Here is a 16,838-nt window from a genome sequence, read left to right as displayed (position 1 = left end):
AATATGCGCAATTTCATGTAGAATACAACAAAAAATAAATCATGCTTTTAGCTCTTACCATTTTTTAAATATTTTCATATAAATAATGATAGAAAAAATCAACCTTCGGTCAACTTTAGAAAAAATTCAACCTTCGGTCAACTTTAACTTGATCGAAATGGTAAAAAAATGCAATTATAAGCTAAAAAACTTACAGACTAGTAATATTCAATCAATTTCCTTCATTTTGAAACAATTGGAAAGTCTCTAGCACAATATTTCGATTTATGGTGAATTTTTGAAAAAAATCTTTTCCTTCCATCCGCGCATTAAACTCCGCTAAAAATCCTACCATTTCTTGAGTCACCTTGTCGTAATTTTTTCGCCGTTTTATATTATTCGTTACATAAAGTGTTATACATCAAAATATGCGCAATTTCATGTAGAATACAACAAAAAATAAATCATGCTTTTAGCTCTTACCATTTTTTAAATATTTTCATATAAATAATGATAGAAAAAATCAACCTTCGGTCAACTTTAGAAAAAATTCAACCTTCGGTCAACTTTAACTTGATCGAAATGGTCAAAAAATGCAATTATAAGCTAAAAGACTTACAATCTAGTAATATTCAATCAATTTCCTTCATTTTGAAACAATTGGAAAGTCTCTAGCACAATATTTCGATTTATGGTGAATTTTTGAAAAAAAAGTTTTTACGTCCAGCAACATTACGAATTCATGCATCATTTTGTGATAATATTTTCTGTGTGTTGCTTTAATCATTTTACAATCTGTTATATACCAAAATCATCGCAATTTAGTGTACAATACAACTAAAAAAAATTAACTCGTTAGCTTTAACCGTTTTGCTTACAGCGCAATTTGTATACAATTATATATGTTTTTTTTTTTCGCTGTCATATATTCCAATATTTATATATGATAATGATATTTTTTTCATTTCTGATGGTTGCATACTAAACTTCAGGCAATGAGAAAAAAAGGAGCCAAAAATGAACTCTTAATCTTAAAAACTAAGCGTGCTGTGATTTTTTGAAAAAAACTTTTTTTCCGCTTCGGCACTAGCTCCCGAACGCCGCCGGCATACGGGAGACGTTTTTGTAAATAGGGCTTCGGCGTTTAAGGGTTAATAATGTAAACACTAATGTCACCTGTATCTATGTTAAAAGATAACGGTAAGCTTGAGTACTACTGTATGAAAGAAAATGTCCGTGCCTGAATACTGTATAGGGATAACTTGATTTGTTTTTGCCTTGGTAAGAGTACAGTAACAGTCATAGGAGTGTTTACTCGTTGCTGTAAGCCATACTGTACTGTATACATATTTTTAAGGTACAGTAATGATGTGAGATGACTTTGAAACCCTGGTTATCGGCGGGCTCAGTTATCAGTGATCCGGTTTTATGGAACTTGTCTAGAGACGAAAATCTGCGATTTTCAGCGCCGATTTCCGCTTATTGGTGCCGATAATCAAGTACTGGTGCTGATACATAACTAACAGAGGTGCCGATCTCCAGTTATTGGCGCTGATAAGTGCCAAAAATTTCTGATTTTCGGTTCGGCGATTTTCACTTATCGTCACGCCGTTTGAACAGAACCCCCGCTGATAACCGGGGACTGGCTGTATATCTAAAATATTCGCTAATTATTTTAATTTCATTTTCGTGACTAAATACGTTTTTATAATAAAAAAAATATTTACTAATTTCCAAATATTAATATTAATGTAAACACAGCAAAATACAAAAATGTATTTTTTTTCCTTTAAAGAATGTCCACCAAATGAAGTGCAAATTTTAATAAAAAACCTCGCGGGAAAGAAAATGCTGCTTGGGAAGCTGAAATACTGGGGTTTGCTGAATGGCGGGGGTTTGCAAAGAAGCCAATCCAAGAGCACCATTCACTTTCCTTGGTGCTGATTGGCTGTATCCCCCAAGATTTTGCCTCGTGGAGATCTGTGAAGGAGCCAGCACCTCTTCCAATTCACCATGTAGACCTCTCTTGTTCGAGCATGTCGCTGTGTATCTGTGTCCAGTACTTGACGTATCTTTGTGTCTCGTTTTTAATCTTGTGTATCTTTTTTAATCATGCCCTAATATGCCTCCTACACGCCCTGCTCCTTCTGAGGCTTCTAGCAAAGATGAGGAGGAGGATGAGGGCCTGTCTTTGGAACGTCTGTCCCAAATTATGAGGGCTGCCAGGGTACTGCACGAGATGACTGGGGCACAGGATCCTAATATGGAAAGCTCCATAGACTTTTACAAATGCCCTTAATGGGATTTTGGGGCCTATAATAACCTCCTTGCCAGTATGAAGAAACAGCAACAGCAGCTGCCTAACGCCATGTTTCTCAAGCCCATGAAGAAGGACCCTCCAAAGCCTCCTGAAGCCCCTAAGGAAGTGCAATTGGCGGACGGAGTGCCTGAAGAAGGGGAAGAGGCACCCCAGAGGAGATGTAACTCCTCTGCTTTAATGTGCAGTCATATCTTCATCATCATTCATCGGACTGCACAGCTAATTCATCATCTTCAATTGACATTCATCACTGGTGAGTACCCATGATTTACATACAGGCAGTCCCTGGGTTAAATCAGAGTTCCGTTCCTGAGGAGCGACAGAAGTTGGAAATCGAAACACTGTATAAAAAAATGTATAAAAATAAAAAAATGAATTCCTTACCTACACAATTTATAAAAATGAAAAAAAGAAGAGAGAGAGAGAGAGAGAGAGAGAGAGAGAGAGAGAGAGAGAGAGAGAGAGAGAGAGAGAGAGAGAGACTGTTTGCCCAGCACCGTTCACATCAGTATGTCCAGATGATTGACAGTTAGGCTTACATCCCTCTCCCAATATTATCAGAAAAAGATTGGGAACGCCATAGAATTATGCTAAAATCTGACCTAATTTACTATATTTACCTAGTTACTGAAATGCAAAAAGTTTTAATTATAGCATGGAAAATATGAAAAAATGAATGACAAAGTAATGTCACATATATCTATTAAACTGTACAAAACAAATAAACATACATGTTACATATGAATAAAAACCTCCAAATTTGATTATTCTGCCGTTTTGGGGCCATATTTCTTCTGTCGGATCGGCATTGTAAACCAGGAAATAATTTCTAATGAATATATTTGAAAAGCGTCGTAACGTCGGAAGCCGGACCCGTTGTAACCTGGGGACTGCCTGTATGTAACTTACCAAGTAATAACACAGCTGAATCCCACATTGATAGGTCGTGCGATAAATGGACTATGTTCTGTTCCAAAAATAATCAGATATGAGGATGAATTTGCAACATGAAAATCTGTTGGCATTGATAAAATGCTTGTTGTAACCTTACCTGGTAAGAGAGCCACAGTAGATGATTACTGCCTTGGTCTGTGCTCATCTTGACCTGTAGCAACTCAGTGGAATAGCCATGATAAGTCCCTACTTTTGAGAGGGGACTTTGGTGTGAAGGAGTCTTCTGAACACCCAAAAAACGACAGAGGAAAAACTGCCCTTGCCCTGGGCACAGTACAGGCAGTCCCCAGTTATTGGCGATCCAATTTTTCGGCACTTGTCTAATGACAAAAATTGACAATTTTCGACGCCGATATGTCCCAATTTCCTCTTACTGGCGCTGATAATTGAGTACTGGCACAGAGACATACCTAACAGAGGTGCAGATAACTGAAAATTGGCGATTTTCGGTTACCAGCGATTTTCACTTATTGTCATGCCATCGGAACGGAACCCCCGCTGATAACCAGGGACTGCCTTTACCAAAATACAACAGACCAAATAACAGCTACCCACACAGACGACAATAAAAATTAAAAACCATCATATCACTACCACAGACTGGTGGGCACTCCAGGTACAAGTACCCCCAGCTCCCCAAAAGAACTCGACACCCAAAAAATTTCAAGGCAAAGAGGTTATGGATAGGAAGGGTTGCTTCCTATGCTTCCTCCCCAAACACTGAGCCAGCCACCAACAACGGACCTAAGGCACTGTAATTTTCATACCTCGTTTCAATTTCTTTTAGATAGCATGAGGCAAAAATGGAATTGCATTTCCAGTACGCCAACTGGAGGATTGTCAAGAGTGACATACTATGCCTAAAGGGATATGAAGTGGCAACAGCCATAATATCGTGTGCTCTCACACTAACCCTCTGATGATCCGATGACGCTAAACCGCATCAATAAATTTTTTGCCATAAGTGCCCTGATGACACGATTTCCGCGTCATCCGCAAGTTATTTTCAGGGCAAATTCACCAAAAAAAAAACAGATCTATTGAACACTCATGTCCTCTACATTTTGCACAGATCATATGACTATCGTAGGTTACTTTGGTCAACCAGGGTCTTGCAACCCTCCCTACAATATCCAATACTTGATGAACTGGAATTGGACATCACAAAAAATAAATTGCAGATAATCCACTAGACTAAGCTGAAAGGCTATCAAAACAATCAGTACTTCACAAAATCCTTGGGAAAAGCGAAGAAAAAACCTCAAATTCAATCACCAAAGCATTCGATATTAACGTTGAAGCCAGGAAAAAAGAAGTGACAATCTCTGTTACGTTGTACCTATTGTTCCCTGATAGAGGGCAGGTAGTTAACTACACTACAAACAAACGAATTGCTACCGTGAACTTTAAATTTTTAACCGCTGCGCGAGTAGAAAAGTATAGCTATGCCATTGCTTGGTAAATTACATACTGTATATGAAACTATGTAACTGGATCATCTAAATGTACTTTACACTAGAAAAAAATTATCTACTTACCAATAAGATATGTCAGAAGTAAGTTATCAATGGTACTGCCAAGCCATGCACAAAATATGAGGCCTCCTGTCACTACTACAAAGTACTGTTAATGAAAGGAAAACAACTCATCAACATCATGACAAAACAATGTTCTTGACTAGAAATTAGCAACAAAACCTTTTGTTTAGATTTAAAGTCCATCACAGCAGTAAACTGAACATGTGTACATGACAAACCTTGTGCAAAAGAAGGACAGGACCAATATGACTGATGTAATACTGGCTGCTGTACACATCACAAATAACTATGCTTCAACAAAATGATCCTTGCAAGGTTATAATCATAAAAGAACTCTAGGATAATCTATAACTTAACTCAGCAGGAATACCTTATGAAGAATAGAATTTGGTTTTTCAACCTAAGGTCATTTTATCTACAAAGTCTTAAATTTATAACATAAACATACTAACCGTTCTAGGCTTTGACTCCTTCATTGACTTCAGTGTATTGGTAACATATGAGGCCGTTCCACAAAGTGATGCCATTGAAGTGATGATTTGTTCATACCTCCGCTCATGGGCACCTGTCCAATGATGAGCTCCGACTATCCAAGGCACAACCTATAAGTAGGATTTAAGATTTAGGAAATAAGTCAAGTACCAAATGAAGTTTCTAATTCACTGACAAGTACAGTATTTGCACTTACATCTCAAGTTACCCTACAGTATTTGCACTTACATCTCAAGTTACCCTACAGTATTTGCACTTTGCTCAAGTTACCCTACAGTATTTGCACTTACATCTCAAGTTACCCTACAGTATTTGCACTTACATCTCAAGTTACCCTTAGTCTTGTTAGACAATAATAAATTCATCACTACAATATAAAATTGAATTCTATAAATAACTGACAACTTCTGAATATTATAGGTATCTTGGGTGAAAATATCATCACCAAGGAAATCAGATACTGAGTCTCAGAAATTCTGATACCAAACAAGGATATAACAACTTTGTGCCTTCCCTTTTTTCAAAAGCAGCCAAGGTGCTCTCTCAGCAAACAGAATAAGGATTTCACAGGTATTGTAAGACACTTATCAGTCCTATATGGCAGACCTGATGGATTGCTCTGTGACTGGGGTTGACAACCACAACACTGAAACTGGACTGCTAAGAGTAAAGAGAGCAGAAGCAACAGATGAAGAAAAGCAGCAAATGACCTTTAGTACTGTGGCACACATGCCCAAGGGCACTTTCAATAAGGAAAAGGTGATAAATAAATATATACAGTAAACTCCCGTATTTGCCTCTAAAACACTTAGAACTCCCTATTTTGATAGTTTAAACACAAAAAAAAACCTCTAAAAATGCTTATAGATGAGTATTTTAATAGTTTTATCACAAAATGTGCATTTAATCATGAAAATACAGTAATTAGTGAATATTTCTCAGTGAAAAATACCGAATGGGCGAATTTTGTGCGAATATGGGTATATATTCGTATATACGTTCCACAGAGAAATCTGCGAACAGGTGAGTCCGCGAATAGTGAGACCGCGAATACAGGGGGGGTTTACTGTAGTGGGATTACTAAAGAAAACTGATACAACTGAAACTCAAGAGACATCAGCAGAGAACAGGATGAATTTGGAAGTGGAATATAAAATTTTGGTCAAAGGCCAAGCACTGGAACCTATGAGGACATTCAGCACTTAGTAAAAGGTTTTCAAGGTGTAACAGGAGAAAACCCTCGCAGCTGCACTGTGAAACCATTATTAGCATACAGTGGAAAGAAGAACGGAAGAGAATATCAATGGAGGTACACTACAGTAATAGGAGTAAAAGGGGTAGGGTGCTGCAAAGAACCTAAGTAATACCTACAGTGCACCAAGTGAGGTGCACTGATGGAACTACTACATGTCTGTCCCCTACAATAGCACATCGTGTGTGAGTCATACGATTCCTTTGTCAGTCAAGTGTTGCAACCTTTGCCGCAATACCTAAAGCTAGAAACACTAGTGTCAGACATTATGAAAATCCAAAAACACTTCCAAAAACAGGAAAAAAGGTCGTAATCTGATGATAAGGTCTCGCCTATCACTAACTAAATATGCCGTAGGCAGAAACAAATTAAGCTCTTTGATAAGCTGTTCCTCTCTTTCCCCCGAAAGTAAGTGGGCATGTCACCTAGCCCAAAACAAACTAGCGTGACCTGCGAACTTCAAAATTTTAAGCTGCCGAACGAGTGAACTAATAGTTATGTAATTACTGGGTAAGTTACTTATATAAAATTACTCTTTTAACAGCTGATAGTGCTGAGTAAAAAAGGTTTCATAGTAAATAAATCAATGGAACTCATCCCAGAGGCTCCAAAGAATCTACAGATAAAATTTAGACCTGCATCTAAATTCCTGAGGGAGACTGATACTGAGTTGAAGGGGCTTCAATCTCAACTAATCTCAACACCTCAAGGTTCTGATCATCAACCTGATCTAATAGCACACGATGCAATAAAAGACTTACTATATATATGAAAGCAGAAAATTTAATGTCTACAAGGTTCCAGGTGCTGAAAATTCCTCTACAACAGCACCCTGAGCAATACACAAACCACTGCTTCTGACACAAGGTCACGGTTGTTTTCCACTTGATTAAGGATAGAACCCATGATACCTTTGAAAATCCCCTTATCGGGAGGAGACAGTCGAGCATCTACCTATAAAGACAGTCGAGCATCTACCTACAAAGGGTTAAGTGTGAGATGCAGAAGTTAGTGGAAGTGCATGGAATTCCGTAGTTTGAGCTGATTTCCCCTTAACGGAAGAGTAAGAGACACATCGACCGAGAGAGCTAGAAAGTTAAAAAAAATTCGCTTTGAGGCTACTAGGGCTCAATAGGAGTCACTAGGCAATTCTTGAACTTGAAATTGCTCAATACTTCCTTAGAGCAGATAAAGGGGGGAAGGCCGATTGGCGAAGAAAAAGCATGCAAGGAACAAACAAGTGCATTTCGACATTGTTAAATAATCAACTGAGTCGACATAACAGAATAAGTAAAACTTGCTACAGACACATTATTTTAAACAAAACTGTCTATACCTATATAATTAGTCCTATAAGTGCTAACAACCTCATACTAGATGCTGATGACAGCAGAAGTCGCATACATAGCGAAGATTAACGTTTACCAAAACTATCTTTCGGCTAACGCATTATACAAGACAATGAGAATGAAAAACGGTGAGGGAACGTGAAAATGATCACCTTGAGAAGGATATTAATAAGTATACTGTATTATATTGACAATGATATTAATACTGTAAGTATACTGTATTATACTAATTCTAAATACAGTCACACAACTGACAAGGGAGAAGTAGGTATTGGAGAGCGCAGAACCCCATCGCCCTGAGAACCGACCCAGTTCCCTGATAGCTAACTCTTTCACAAAGTCCCACGATCGCAGGGCAGTCCAAGGCTCGGGCTATGAACAGGCGAGGGCACCAACACCTTACTTCTAACAGGGGAATGCGAAAAAGAATGCACACTATGGGGGGATTCAGAACGGTTCCCTGTCACGAACTCAGTTAAACTTGTAACAGAATTTAAAATAACGTTAACGTCCTGTTCTAACTTCTACAGAAAGGGGAGTAGAAGGCCAAGCTACAAAGAAAGTCTCTCAATACTAGCACTACCAAAAGCCTAGCCTCAGTAGGGATAGCTACAAATGAAGGGACACTTAACTAATTGCTTTTGCAATCTATCAGCTTCCCTTCTTTCCTATATCTGACATATTTAAGCATAAAGTCCTCAGACCAATCCCTACTTTCCTCACATCTAGTTTCGAGATCACACTCTGTACTCCTGAGCCAGTACAAACCAAATGTTGATCGACTTCAAATTTCAACATCCTGCTCAAATCATTCCTACATAGCTTGATGTTATTGGTTTTGCTTCCAGTGGAAAACATCCTAAGAAAATGAACTTGCAATACCGTAAACAGGTGCAAAACAGCCAAACTTCACAGAATACCATCAATCGCCTATGTACAGTGGTGGCAAGGAGAATTCTGACCAGAGCTTAAAATGTTCGAACACACCTGGTGGAAAAACAGGTGAACTAGACAGTCTTCCGGGTTAGCCAAACAATCTTCTTTTTGGTTTGAATGCCGACTTGCCTATTGGCACAGGAGATATAGCAGTAGGTAAGGTTCATCCCAAATAAACATTATACACAACACACTCAGGAAGGATATATAGTTAAATCAAGAGTGTATATTTTTTTGAAAAATATATTATGTGTCTCTGTAAAACATTCATATTCACTGACTCTGTAGAAGGTACTGCAGATCATCCATAGATGCAGTCATAAGCAGATACTTTCTGGAAAATTCCAACAGGATACGTATTATTACACCACTGAAACTGATACTTTTTCTTACAATATGTATCAATAATGCCATTACTTACCTGTGGGACTAGGTAATCACACACAGTTATGATTATGCCAGTAACAGAGATCAACGTCAACACTGAAGGTTCGATGTACCATACCATCCTAAAAGGGAAGACATAATAAGTGGATCTTAAAGTACTACTCTATATAGTGTAATGTCTCCATACAAAATTAAGCACTCTCAGCATATTTAGTAAAAAAAACCTAGCCCATCCTCATTAACTACATTCTAATTTTTATACCACTATGGAAAATGCTTTGATATCCAATTAAAATTTTGCATAAAATTCTGAGAGTCAAATCTTCCGGCATTTGTTACCTGTAATTGCAAATACTTATAGTTTTAATTTATAGTATAAAGGAGATTTACAAGAAGCTGATCATTTAAAAGGTGCTGATGTATCAAAAACTTGTAAAGGTTGAGTACAGCTGCAGAGTTTATCAGATTCCTGTGAAACCTCAAATAAACTATAAAAGGGGGGCTAACTTGTAAATGGAGGAAAGCAATTTTTTCTTTATAAATCAGCAGAGACATCTGTAACTTTGTATGATTATTAAACTATGGTACAGTACACATATCTAGTAACATGGTTTTCATTAACATTAATTGATTCTAATGTGAGCCCCCTAAAAGTTACCAGTTCACTGATACAACAGCTGAATATTTATATCATCCTCCACCATCATCTGAAGGTACTTTTACATCAGCTTTTTTATTTATGGGGTTATACTTGCAATGAGATCTCAATTTTCCATGATTTCATACTGTTAATTTCACAGCTACTGCTTTTCTGGCCAATTGTTTCTCATCTCATCACACCACATGTTCAAACCAACTCGGTATCAGTCTATTTTCCGGCCAATGGACACATCTCCACCATTTCCTCACTTGTGATAAAATCTTCCTATTGCACTCTGGCCTGGGATATTAACCTTCTAGTGTTACAACTTCTCAAAACCCACTCCATTTTTCGTGCCCGTGCCCATGTTTCTGTTGCACATAATACTACAGGCTTTCTGTAACCTCTAAAGTCTTTGCTCTCTTTAAGAAAAGTGTAGTTTTATTAACTAGTAATTTAGCTCCCTCCATTTTATCCAGACTGCAGCTGCTACTATTCTTCTTCTCCTCCCAATCCCTAATTCATAGTTGGTTTCCAACTATCCTCTTCCCAATTCTTCTGCTATATTTTGGGCACCAAAAATCTTTAACCCTTTGTATATTTGTAATCCTGCATGTTTCTTGACACCAATTGTTACAATCATTACAAAATTTACTCACACAACTTTTCCCAGCAGCAACATGGTCACTTTCCTGACTGTCTCTCCAGCCACCAAGAGCTTTGTTTTGCTTACACCGACTTTCAATCCTCTCCATCAATTTTGATCATCCACCTTTCAAACATTTTCACAACCTGTTCTTCAGAGTCTACTGTTAATGCTAGGTTTTGCAAGAATGCTCCTAAGGGTATCCTTTTTTGCACCCCTTTGTAGCTTCCTCCATTACTAGGCAAAACAGCAAAGGGTACAGGGCCGATCCTGGATGGCCACCAACATTTATCCAAAACTTTTCTGTTACACCTGCTACTGTACTGTCTTTACATCTGGCATTATGGTGAAGTAACATCACTGTAGCCTAACATGTCTTACTGGTACCCTGTACCTTTAAATACCCATTTCACTGTTTGTCTTGGTGACCTATCACATACTTTTCATGTCACAAATATACTGTACAGTATAATCTCTTCCTCTTCACATGGTAATTTTCTGTGCTTTCCTAATTTTAAGACATGTTAGCCACTCTGGTGTGAAGAGCACCATTAACAGTAATTATTACTTTTAACAAATTTTTCATCAGCTTTTCTCCAGTGCCTACAACATGGATCAAAATTTACATGTGGTGACATTACAAACTGCTACAGGGCAAAATGGTCAAGTAATGAATAAAACAACTGGTACATACACATTAGTACAGTATAGATCTTTCCAAGGGTAACAGTGCCACATCCTATTCTTTTCTGAAATATCCTGCATATGCACATATGCTATTTTTGTGAATATTGCTATAACCTCCTTGCCCTTCTCACTTACCTTGTCCATCATTAACTTGTTATCTAATCATGCGCTAATTATTAATGATAACAAGTAGTTAAAACGCATATGCAAATGGACACCAAATGAGATGGGGTGATTTGCTTATGCACATTATTGCTTTCAGAATTCCATTCTTTCTCTCACATTCTTGCTTAACCATATTCAGTACTTATCACTCTCAGTTTCTTGAAGCTGCTTATCATGATGAAGATTGCTCTACCAATCTCCCTTTTCCACTAGACAACCCATACTGTAAATTTGCTGACAAATATAGTACGTTCACAGCAATGTTAAGATATATGCTGATGGAAAAAGTAAAGTGCAGCTACAATAAAACTTGTGCACCAACACTACAGGGCCCAAAGGTCATGAAAACATTTGAGAGAGCAAAAAATTTTAACCTGATAATAAAACATTACGCAAATACAGGCAGTCCCCAGTTATCGGCGGCCTCAGTTATCGGCTATCAGGTTTTACAGCACTTGTCTAGCGACAACAACTGGATTTTCGGAGCTGTTGTCGCCGATTTTCGGTTATCAGCATTTTTGTTATCGTCACGCCGTCAGGAATGGAACCCCCGACGATAACTGGGGACTGCCTGTATTTGTTAACAAAAAAAGCCATAAAAAATACACCATACAAAAAATTTCTTTGCAATAATTCAATGTGTGCTTACTAAAATGACATTTTTATGATAAAATAAAGTTTTATATTTACCGGGTAATTACACTGCTTGCAGTTTCACTTGCCAGCAGCTTAAAAATTGTGAAATCTGCGGTAGCACTAGTGTCGGTGTAGGTGACTAGGCCCAAGACATTTAACTCTTCGTTGGGTGAGTCGGTAGAACTTGTGGACTGGCAATCGCTAGGCCGGAGTTCAATTCCCCAGCCAGCTGATGAAGAGTTAGAGGAATTTATTTCTGGTGATAGAAATTCATTTCTCGCTATAATGTCGTTCGGATTCCACAATAAGCTGTAGGTCCCATTGCTAGGCAACCAATTGGTTCTTAGCCACGTAAAATAAGCCTAATCCTTCGGGCCAGCCCTAGGAGAGCTGTTAATCAGCTCAGTGGTCTGGTTAAACTAAGGTATACTTAACTTTTTTTACAAAGCTATTAGTCTGTCTCGGCAGGTTAAATTTGAGATTTGCAGTACCGTTCTATTGTTTTGGTGTAGGTAACTAGCCCTGCCCACTTTTGGGGTAGGTATAACACGGCTGAAGGGCCCAATTTGTTTGTGCCCTATGTCCATAAGAGGAGGGGAAGGAGGGCTACAATCATGTACAGTAGTTACTTGGTAAGCATATACTGTACAGGCAGTCCCTGGTTAACGGTGGGCTCAGTTAATGGCGATCCAGTGTTACGCCACTTGTCTAGCGATGAAAATCAGCAATTTTTGGCGCTGAAAATTGCTGATTTCTGCTTATCGGCACCAATAATTGGGTATTGGCGCTGATACATACCTAACAGAGGCACCTTTAACTGAAAATCGCTGATTTTCAGTTATCATCACACCCTCAGAACGGAACCCCAGTGATAACTGGGGGCTGCCTGTATAAAATTTTATTTTATCATAAAAATGTCATTTGTATGTAACTTACAAAGTAGAGGCAAACCCTGGTTATTGGCGATCAGGTTTTTTTGGGCCTTGTCTAGCGACGAAAGTCAGGGATTTTCAGTGCCAATTTCCACTTATCAGTGCCAATAATCATGTATTGGTGCTAATACATACTTAACAAGAGGTGCTGATAACCAAAAACTGGCCATTTTCAGCGCTTATCGGCACTGATAAACATCAAATATCACTGAAAAGGCCCCAAAAATTGCCGACTTTTTCGGCACGTCTAGCGATGAAAATCAGCAATTTCCGTTCTGATGTGTTTCTGCTTATCGGCGTGGATACATACTTAACACAGGTGCCGATAACCGAAAATCACCGATTTTCCGTTACCAGCGATTTCCGCTTATCGTCACAGTCGGAACAGAACCCCCATCGATAACCGGGGACTGCCTGTAACTACATAGCTGGATCCCACATTGACAGGAGTTGGGATACATGGACATATATTACCCAAAAACACTCAGTAATGGAGATGAGTTTGAAATAGAAAAGTAGCTGGCATTGGTAAAAATGCTTGTTGTAACCTTACCTGGTGAGAGAGCTACAGCAGGAAGATTATGCCTCTGGTTGGTGCTCATCTCGACCCGTAGTGGCGTGGCGGTAAAGCCAAGTGGCTTCTCTACTTCAGTGGGTGCTTTGTAGCTGAGGAGTACTCTGATGGCTGCCAAAGCATTACTATAAAAACAAGAGCCCTTGCCCTGGGCACAGTACCACAAAAACAACCAGATAACTAAGTTACCCAAACACCACATAAAATCAATTAAACACTACCCATCCACTAAAATACACAATGTTTGGTGGGTACTCCAGGTACACAGTACAGTAAACCCCGCGTATTCATGGCTAAACTCCGCAAATACTTAAAACCCCTCTAAAAATGACATCATTGTTTCATTATACTTACCAAAACACTGTAAAAGCTTTTATCTCTTTAAAATCGACACGTCCGAGATATAAATTTTCAAACTTTGTTTGGAACGCTGATACAATTGGCGGGAGACCCAACCCCACCGGATGCCGGTGGGGGTGGCGTGGCAGGAGACATACCCATGAACCCAGGTCAGTTACACTTAGAACTACCTATTTTGATAGTTTAAACAAAAAAAAAAAAAAACCTCATTCCAGCATTCAAAATCCTATGAACAGACAAGTTCTTCTTAAATGCCAGAGAGGAACTTATTCCACTGATGTCATGTGCCTTAGCATGCACGGTATTGAGACAGAACTTGACGATGAGGCGTAGGCTTGCCTAATTACCTCACGCAGCCAAAACAAAATGGTATTCTTGGACACTTCTTTCTTGGCTTGGCCAGTGCTAACATGTCTACGGCACCTAGGTCTTAGGTGACGAGTTTTTTTCAGATAGCAACGCTATGCTCTGACTGGGCAAAGCAGTAACTCCTGAGGATCGCTTATAACAAAATCCCTAAGAGAAGGAATGGAAAACGAGGCAAATCTGTCATCATGAACTGAGGGATTTTGAGTCTTAGCGACAAATTCCAGGGCAAATTCAAAAGCCACAGACCCCCAACCCCTAGTGTGTCTAATGTCATAATCTAGACCATGGAGCTCACCAACTCTCTTCGAGGAAGCCTAGGCCAGGAGGAAAACTGTTTTCAAAGTCAGATACGTGTCTGATGATTGACAAAGTGGCTCGAATGGAGCTTGAGTGAGACTACCCAGCACCCAGAGTTAGGTCCCACATAGGAGGGTTGAGTTCCCTAGGAGAACAAGATAGCTCAAAGCTCTTGAACAACATAGAGATTTCCCTCCTTGCATTGTACACATCTGTGAAGACTAATACATTTGTTATGAATCTCTCCTGGGGTTCATTACCTCAACATATTGGAAGACCATATAGACTGTTGATATACTTCAAGAGTCAAACTACCACATTCCTGCTCCCCTTGAATGTATATGGCACATATACATTCTGGTACATAACCAGATATTCACTCATAAAACAATACAACTGGGGCTGTCACATTTTCTTCACATAAAACATCCAGAATGCTTCTACAATTGTCATTACATTTATCTATCCATCCTTATTCACTAGAGCCTAAAAATTATCAGTATCTAGAAAAATACATACAAATATCATACATTACAAAAACTTAAATCACAAAGCAAAAAAGTTATTCCTATTCCATGTTATCTGTCAAGTAGCAATGGTGGCCTGGCTTATATATAAAAACACTGGCTTTTTACAAGTGCGTTGAATTTTCTGAACGTTATCAATACAACCTATGTTTATATACACAGTCGTTACTGTATACAGTACAAACTTTATAAGCTGGGGACATGAGTTTAAAAAGTCTAAATTTCACATATATATATCTTAATCATAAGCTACCTGAGGAACAAATAACATTAAGATGTAGTTTGGGGTGAGAAACTCACTTGGGAGAATGGTTCAAGATTTACTTTGCTTACACATTTATCAAACTTTATATTAGGAGAATATCTAACTGAAAATGTGACAGGCATTACCTCCTGTGTGATTTGGGATAAAAGTAGCCTGAAGAAATGTGTATCATATATTTAGGTTTCCAAAAAATGACAAAATACGGAAATGAAACAACTCTTTCCATCAGGTAACACAACAGCAGCACAAATGCTACATTCAAAAAAATTTTCTTTCCAAAACATGAACCATTTCTGAGATGCAGTACAACTAAATGCATTTAGTCTTCAAGAATTACAATTAAGTTCCTGCTGAAATTCAAATCATTTCTGAAAAAGCGCAGTGGAGATTAAAATCAAAATAACTTACAAGAACAGGGCAGTGACAGTTGAGACAGAAATGGCTGGGTAGTACTGCTTCTCCCAAATCAAGACCGAATAGGCTGCACAGAGCACTTCTCGCCAGCCTTCCAGCTCCCGGCGGAGTGTTTTCACTCTCTGATCCTGTGAGAAAAAGTATAAAAATGTTATTAGCCCTTACCTCTTCCATATATAAAGACAGAATTCACGCTCTTGTCTTTTAGACAAGAGCGTGAATTCTGTCTTTGTCTTTTAGACAAGAGCGTGAATTCTGTCTTTATATACCCAAAAACACAACATCAATTAGGACCTAGTTTGAAGTTATTTGATAAATAAAACTCAAAAAATTTCTCATACAACCCCTCATAATTAGCATTAGTTGGCAATACTGCATTCCACAGACACATGGCTCCTGAAGTCTTGAAGATGAAGACAGAGAAGAATGGCTAAAAAACTAACCACTGAGTGACATTAAGTGCACAGTTAGAAAGGAACAGCCACCCTCAGTCTTTGAGATAAACAGCCAGAACAAGGGGAATCGGCAGAGAGCACTTCAATGTGACTGATGAGTTTGGATGAAAACTTCGTTTTACCTCAAAAAATTATGCTTCAAAAAATTTGAATGAATCAACAAACTACTTAAGACATTGAGGCTTGTAACCATGGAAGTTCCAATCTCCATTATGAATGGACAAGGAAATTAAAAGAGAGAAGAGTGTACGCACTCCACCTGCTGGAAGAATAACATCCAGCCATGACCAGTTGTTCCATATATTACACCCATTATCCCTTATGCATAATGTTCCTAGAGTAAAAATAGTAAAGGTGAATTAGCTTTCCAAAGCCCCAGCCTTTTAGGATGATAGAAATCTTGAGATTCCTTTCTAAAATGACATAAGTTGAGAGAGCCCAGATCTTATGTACTGTAGAAACACCAACACACTTGAAAATTAAACCTTCAAAAGCCAATAAGTTAGTAGTATTTTTTTGAAAATACCAAATTAAAAAGAAATTTGTATTTTTCCTAACATATCAAAAACTTCCCACCACATTATTGAGGCTATTTGACCAGGGATGGAATCCTACCTAAAAAGAAAAAACACTTACTCTGCACACTGTACCCTTCGCTCTGAGA

The 16,838-nt window shown here is 38.4% G+C and overlaps 1 protein-coding gene across 3 annotated transcripts in view; it reads right to left on the bottom strand.

Moving 5' to 3' along the window:
* Arl6IP1 (ADP-ribosylation factor-like 6 interacting protein 1) overlaps positions 1–16,838 on the bottom strand; it is a 39,560-nt gene that overhangs the window by 15,630 nt on the left and 7,092 nt on the right. For all 3 annotated transcript variants that reach the window (XM_067090880.1, XM_067090866.1, XM_067090873.1), the window contains exons 2-5: positions 15,714–15,847; positions 9,242–9,329; positions 5,244–5,393; positions 4,792–4,876 (exon numbers count right to left, since the gene is read on the bottom strand). In XM_067090880.1, the coding sequence (XP_066946981.1) occupies positions 4,792–4,876; positions 5,244–5,393; positions 9,242–9,329; positions 15,714–15,847 (457 nt within the window). The remainder of the gene's footprint in view (positions 1–4,791; positions 4,877–5,243; positions 5,394–9,241; positions 9,330–15,713; positions 15,848–16,838) is intronic.

Source organism: Macrobrachium rosenbergii, chromosome 4, assembly GCF_040412425.1.
Source record: "Macrobrachium rosenbergii isolate ZJJX-2024 chromosome 4, ASM4041242v1, whole genome shotgun sequence".
Lineage (NCBI taxonomy): Eukaryota > Metazoa > Arthropoda > Malacostraca > Decapoda > Palaemonidae > Macrobrachium > Macrobrachium rosenbergii.
The sequence above is the reverse complement of the archived record's forward strand: the minus strand, read 5'-3'. Positions and strand labels throughout refer to the sequence as shown.